At 49.7% G+C, this 6,223-nt stretch overlaps 1 protein-coding gene across 2 annotated transcripts; it reads left to right on the top strand.

Moving 5' to 3' along the window:
* Nucleotides 1-5,232, top strand: PROK1 (prokineticin 1). Of its 2 annotated transcripts, none has more exons than XM_039912473.1 (3): nucleotides 1-736; nucleotides 2,919-3,032; nucleotides 4,693-5,232. In XM_039912473.1, exons 1-3 carry the CDS (start codon nucleotides 665-667, stop codon nucleotides 4,810-4,812), a joined length of 306 nt encoding a protein of 101 aa, XP_039768407.1. In that variant the 5' UTR covers nucleotides 1-664; the 3' UTR covers nucleotides 4,813-5,232. The 2 variants fall into 2 exon arrangements, with proteins under 2 accessions (XP_039768407.1, XP_001508430.2); XM_001508380.5 differs by having other exon boundaries at nucleotides 9-736; nucleotides 2,919-3,044.
* The last annotated feature ends 991 nt before the right edge of the window (nucleotides 5,233-6,223 follow it).

The following is a 6,223-nucleotide window of genomic DNA, read 5'->3' as shown; positions in this document are numbered from 1 at the left end:
CCCAAACTTCATGCCGATTATTTTAATCCCATGGGAATTTTGCTTACCTTACTATTTTCCTCAGGACAATACACCTTTTAATATCTTATAAAAACCAGGGAACACCCATTCATTTATCATGCTTGGAAAATGGGGAGGGCAAAAGTTTGAAGTCTTTTTATTGCTTGGTGTGGTGTGGTGTGGTAAACATGCAAATGCCGTGATTCTCTCATTTTCTCTTCAAACAACCCCCTCCTTTTCCTCCGAAGATAGGTCTGATCATATCCTTGCAGGAAAAAAGGGATCATCAAGTGAACTAGCCTAAAGTGACCGAATCCCCAGGCGTTTCAGAGTTAAGATTAGTGGCTGCCGGTGCTCGGAACTTCTTCATTATTTTTATTGGTTTCGATGGATACTTGATGTCATTAGGGATTCAGGTCTCATCTGCTTACACTGAGCTCATCTGAAGAGCATTGGTGATGGAGCCTGAAAGAGCAGAGACATTACAGACGGAGGCAGGACTGGTTCAGAGCTTATAAAGCAGGGAGGAGGGAGAGAGCACTTGGGGAGTCTGACTTCACAGCTCACCAGTTGAGGGAGAGGGAGAGAGAGACACGGAGAGAGAGAAAGAGAGACAGAGAGGGACTCTAAAAAGCAAGAATTCTGCTGATTTCCCTAAGTGATCATGAAAACAATCATCCAAGTCTCTTTCGTGCTGCTTCTAATAACTTTTTCCAAATGTGCAGTGATCACCGGGGTAAGTTTACTGGTTTTCTATTCTCAATCTAGGCTGCGTGTCAAGGGGAGGATGGTGAATGTGTGTGTGTGTGTGTGTGTGTGTGTGTGTGTGTGTGCGCGCGCGCCTACCACAAGCTTTTTAGCTGAAAGATTCTTTTGCTCGCTTCACATTTCCAATGGAAACCAAAGAGACCGTGAACTTGGTTGGCATCTTTCCAATGCTTTAAAGACCTTGACAAGAATCTCTCCAGATTACCTTTGCAAATTGGGTTCAGAGTGTTTGGGAAAAATGACTTCTGTGTTTTCCCTCTTAGTAAGAAAGAAGATCCTTCAAACTCTCTCTTCTTAGGTCATGACTATGACAGTCCTCTCACTGCCTGAGCCTTATTGGGATGGAAGACAGTGCCTGGGCCAACCGTGGTTACCTGGGAGAATGTTTAAGGTTTTAAGGGCACTTTGCATTAGGATGAGCCAGATCTTTTTAAGGTGGGAAAATAACATTTGAGCCAAATGTTGTGGGGAGAAAACATTGAGGAACCAAAGAATTCATTTCACTGGAAAATGTGAAAAAATAGTGGATCATCCCCCAATAATCCAAAGCAAAACAGTAAGTCTCTCCAAGTTCCTCCTGCTAGACACAGGGAGAAGGAAAGAGAGAGAAAGAGGGAGAGAAAGAGAGAGATTTGATTTCCTGCTTGATGGGAAAACACCAAGGCTAATGACTTTCTCTCTCTCTCTCTTCTGTTTTCTGCCAGTGCCCGGTTCTCCCTGGTCCTTATTGATTGGCTCAGGGTTACGAGGTCCCCGATAACAGGGGGAGGAGAAAGTTGGGCAGTAAATACTTATGAAAATGATAGAGCATTTGCTTGACTGATAAAACATTTTATCTCTTTTTCCCTTTTGTTGAATCCTGGAAAGAGCAAATTCAGATTAAGGAAAGGTGATTTGCATAAGGGAGAGTTAGAGCATATGGGATTTTGAGAAGTCCAATCTGAGGTTTCCAGCTCCAGCCACTCCTTGCCTGATTTTCATATGACTTGTTTCCTTCTCAGCAGGAAAAAATGAAGTTGTAAGGTGTAGAGTGAACGAAGTCCGAAAAGCCCCACCACCCCACTTCAAGGCAACTTCCTCGGGGGTTGGGAAGAAGGAACGCAGATAGATTTTCCCAAAAGGCATCGACAACCTACTTTAAATGGGTTCTGGTTGTTGGTTGGTTTTTCAGCTCTGATCCTTGAAGAAACTTCACTCTGGGGCTGGGAGCCGGGGGCGAAGAAGGGATCTGGAAGAAAAATCCTTCTAGGAGCCCCAGGATTTTCCCTTTTAATATTAGTCTTTCTGGGATAATCCCTTCACAGGCAGCTTCTTTCAGATGGGGAAGAATTGTTCTAAAGAGTAATTTCCCCAATACAGTGCTCTAAATAAGGGCAACCCCCAGACGATTTAGAAAAAGCACAAAAAGTTAAACAAGGGGATATAGTAATTGCTAAATGTCCCCCCCCCCCCAAAAAAAAACCCAGCCCCATCTGGGCCTCCCTTTCCTGCCACAGAGAGCTAATTTATATTTTCCCCCAATTCAGGAGGAGTTTAAAGGGGCCATATCCGATTTGTTCTTATAACCTGCAGAGGCCGGAAACTAAGGAAATCTGTTCCACCCCATTCTCTCTCGGAACCACATTCTAGAACCCAGAGTTCTCTAGGGACAGAGTGAGGTGGTCCTCGCTGGTGACAAGAGCAGCGTGGCCTAACGACAAGAGCACGGGCTTGGCAGTCAGAAGACGTGGGTTCTGATCCCGGCTCGGCCACTCGGCTGCTGGGTGACCTTGGACAAACCACTTAACTTCTCTGTGCCTCATCTGTAAAATGGGGATGAAGGCTGTGAGCCTCATGTGGGACAGGGACTGTGTCCAACCTGATGACTTTGTATCTACCTCTGTGCTTAGAACAGTGCTTGGCACAAATGCCATAATTACTAGGAGAGGGATAGCAACAGCAATAGTAGCAAATAATAGCAAATTCACCCGTGTTCATCTGTCAGTTCATCTGACTATTGGCCTGTGTTTCTCCACCTGCGTCTCCTTCTTCCCCTATCCCTTCCCCAAAGGGCTTTTGATGTCTTTTGGGATCCGGGGGGCTATGGTGCATCTTCAGTTTGGCTAATTGGCATCTGTGGTTCTGTTTCCCCCCATCCTTCCTCCCCCGAGGCCTGCGAGCGAGATGTGCAGTGCGGGGCCGGGACCTGCTGTGCCATCAGCCTCTGGCTCCGGGGTCTCCGGATGTGCACGCCCCTGGGACAGGAAGGAGATGAATGCCACCCGGTCAGTCACAAGGTACCCACCCCAGCCCCGCTCCCACAGACAACCTTGGCTAGGCCGGGGCTGGGCGGTTGCCTCCCCCTCGGCTGTCGAGAGCCGATCCAGGAGTCCGTCGAGATCGCCAGGCCGTGCTGGCACGAGTGCTGTCAGGAGGCGTCAGATGGGACCCTGGAGTTCCGGTCCAGTGCGGAGTTTCGGGAAGGATGGGGATTTGGGCTCTTGAACGGTGTCCTTGGGCTCCTGGGACTTAAAATCTGAAAGAGGAGTCCAGGCGGAATGATACCTGGAATCTATGGGTCCCAGGGGTGCAGGAGTTTGGTTTTGTTTTTAAGGTATTTGTTAGGTGCTTACTGTATGCCAAGCACTTTACTAAGCTCAGAGGCAGATACAAGTTAATCAGGTTGGGCTCAGTCTTAATCCCCATTTTAGAGTTGAGGTAACTGAGGCACAGGGAAGTGAAGCGACTGGCCCAAGGTCACACAACAGACAAGTGGCGGAGCTGGGATTAGAACCCAGGTGCTTCTGACTCCCGGACCCGTCCTCTATCCACTAGGCCACCCAGGTTGGCTTCTCCGTGGTGATCTCCCCAGTGGGCCAGAGGCTTCTGATGGATTGTCTTCACTGTTGAAATAATGGCGTTGCCTGGTCTTGTGATCAGTGGATGGCACCAGAAAAGAGGGAGGCAGGACTGTGGTAGGGATGCGGGGATGAAGTCTGCCGGGGATGTGGGTGGATCGTGGGGGTGGCGATCAGCCTTGGGTTGGGGCTGGGAGGGCATGTGAACAAACCCAAACGGCTTTTACTCAGCGCCTCCGGAGGGACCGTGCCCTCTCGGGGCGTTTTTCGTTGTCGATCCCAACCCCGGGACTACTGCCCCTCCAGGAGACAGAGAGGAGGTGGAGGGGGGCTCTGGGAAGGGCTGTGGAAGTGGAAGCGGATGCACGGAGTTTCTTCCACTGGACAGGGGTGCGGGCACAAACCAAAACAGCTCTGTCCCAGCCCACTAGGAAAGATCAGCGTGGCTCAGTGGAAAGAGCCCGGGCTTGGGAGTCAGAGGTCATGGGTTCGAATCCCTGATCTGCCACTTGTCAGCTGTGTGACTGTGGGAAGTCACTTCACTTCTCTGGGCCTCAGTAACCTCATCTGTAAAATGGGGATGAAGACTGTGAGCCTCACGTGGGACCACCTGATGACCCTGTATCTCCCCCGGCGCTTAGAACAGTGCTCTGCACATAGTAAGCGCTTAACAAATACCAACATTATTATTATTATCATGGCCACCTGGGGCATTTCCCACCTTATCCTCCAGCCCCCAGGGCTGCCACCTTTCCAGGGGACGGAGAGGCCGCTCCAGCAGAGACAGATTCTCAGGCACTGCTGACGAGTGGACTGTCCACCATGGACGTGCCCCGGGGAGGGGGTCAGATTGCTTCAGATGACTGGGAGATGTTAATCATAGGGGACGTGGCACCGTGTTGGGGAGCAGTTCGACCCCTTCTACTAGGGACCGGTAAACGTGATGGGAAGCCCAGACGCATCTGTAATCCAACCAAACACCTCCTAGGCAAATCAAACCCCGTCACGGCCCCGTAAGGAGAATCCTGATGCAGCTCTCCCACTTTTTCTGTTTTTGATCTTCCCATTCATTCTGTTCTCTTCACAGGTCCCTTTCTTTGGAAAACGTCAGCACCACACGTGTCCCTGCCTCCCAAATTTGCTGTGTTCCAAGTTTCTGGATGGCAGATACCGGTGTTCAGTCGACTTCAAGAACATAGACTTTTAGCGATAAATCCAGCCCGACAGAGACGTTACATTTCCAGCCCCCTGCTGCTGTGCTTTCCCCGGGACCCCACCCTAAGCTCCTCCCTGCTCGGTCCCTCTCAGCTCTCAAGCATCTTGCTTCACCTATCAAAGTTCCTGCCCACCCTCCCCTCCCGGCCTTTGGGGGAGGGAGGACTCTTCCATTTAAGCCCGAGTATGCCCTAATGCCATGGTTTCCCCAAGGTATAGGAATGTCGAGATGACTTTCCCAGTTCATCTGACCACATCATTTTCCCACTGGACCACGCTGGGATCGGGGAAAGCCCGCCCAGAGGTGGAAGCCTGATAAAGGACAGGAAATGGAAGTGACGTAAAAGAAGGATTTGTGCTTCCCCGGTACCCTTCCTGCTGGTGAATAAACTGATGTTTTCAGTGGCCTCTACTCCTCCCCCTCAGTGATTGAATTTGATCTTTCTGATTGTTTCCCTGATGATTCTTTCGGTCAGTGAGTTAGACCCAACTACCCAGGGGTACTGGTAGAAATAATAGTATATACTGAGTGCTTCTGAGTGCGGTACACTGCACAGAGCCCTTGGGAAAGTACAACAGACCCCGAAACACCTTCTTACACTCTAACGGGGAGCGCCTAGGGCTCCCTTTGGTGGGGCAGTATCTGATCTCTGGGATCTGTCCCGTGATTGATGGACCGATCCCAGGGGGCTGCATTTCACTTCATTTTACTAAGTGCTTGGGAAGATGCAACACAGAAGAGTCGTAGACATGATCCCTGCCCACAGAGAGCTTACAGTCTACAGGAGGAGAAAGGCAGCTCAGACTTCTCAACCAGAAAGACAAGTGTGGTCACGTGGGTCTCAGTGTGTACCCTCTCAGGACAGACCAGGCACTGAGCCACGGTTCGACAGTTAGAAGCAGCACCGCCTGATTGAAAGAGTCCGGGCCTGGGAGTCAGACGACCTAGGTTTTAATCCCACCTCTGCCATTTGCCTGCTGTGTGACCTTTGGCAAGGCACTCAACTTCTCTGTGCCTCAGTTACCTCATCTGTAAAATGGGGATTTAATACCTCTTCTCCCTCCTATTTAGATTGAGACCCCCATGCAAGACAGATACTGTGTCCGCCCTGATTAGTCTTGTACCTACACAGGACTTAGTATAGTGCTTGGCACACAGTCACTGCTTAAAATACATTATTATCATTATTAGTAACGATAGTAATAATATCGTTATTGTTACTAGAATAGGAGTCTTCCTGACCTGGAAATCTTTACAATAGGAAAGAGACCTTCTAATCAATCAATCGTATTTGTTGAGCACTTAGTGTGGGCAGAGCACTGTACTAAGCTCTTGGGGGAGTACAACACCATAGAATGGGTAGACGTGTTCCCTGCCCACAAGGAGCTCACAGTCTAGAGGG

This window comes from Ornithorhynchus anatinus, chromosome 7 (assembly GCF_004115215.2).
Source record: "Ornithorhynchus anatinus isolate Pmale09 chromosome 7, mOrnAna1.pri.v4, whole genome shotgun sequence".
NCBI classification, from domain to species: Eukaryota; Metazoa; Chordata; class Mammalia; order Monotremata; family Ornithorhynchidae; genus Ornithorhynchus; species Ornithorhynchus anatinus.
The sequence above is the reverse complement of the archived record's forward strand: the minus strand, read 5'-3'. Positions and strand labels throughout refer to the sequence as shown.

Excerpts from the sequence above, each read along its gene's own strand:
- PROK1 (XM_001508380.5), top strand. The coding sequence starts at position 665 with ATGAAAACAATCATCCAAGTCTCTTTCGTGCTGCTTCTAATAACTTTT. Across the intron at positions 737-2,918 it reads AATGTGCAGTGATCACCGGG|GCCTGCGAGCGAGATGTGCA; the intron begins GTAAGTTTACTG and ends TCCTCCCCCGAG. Across the intron at positions 3,045-4,692 it reads GCCACCCGGTCAGTCACAAG|GTCCCTTTCTTTGGAAAACG; the intron begins GTACCCACCCCA and ends TTCTCTTCACAG.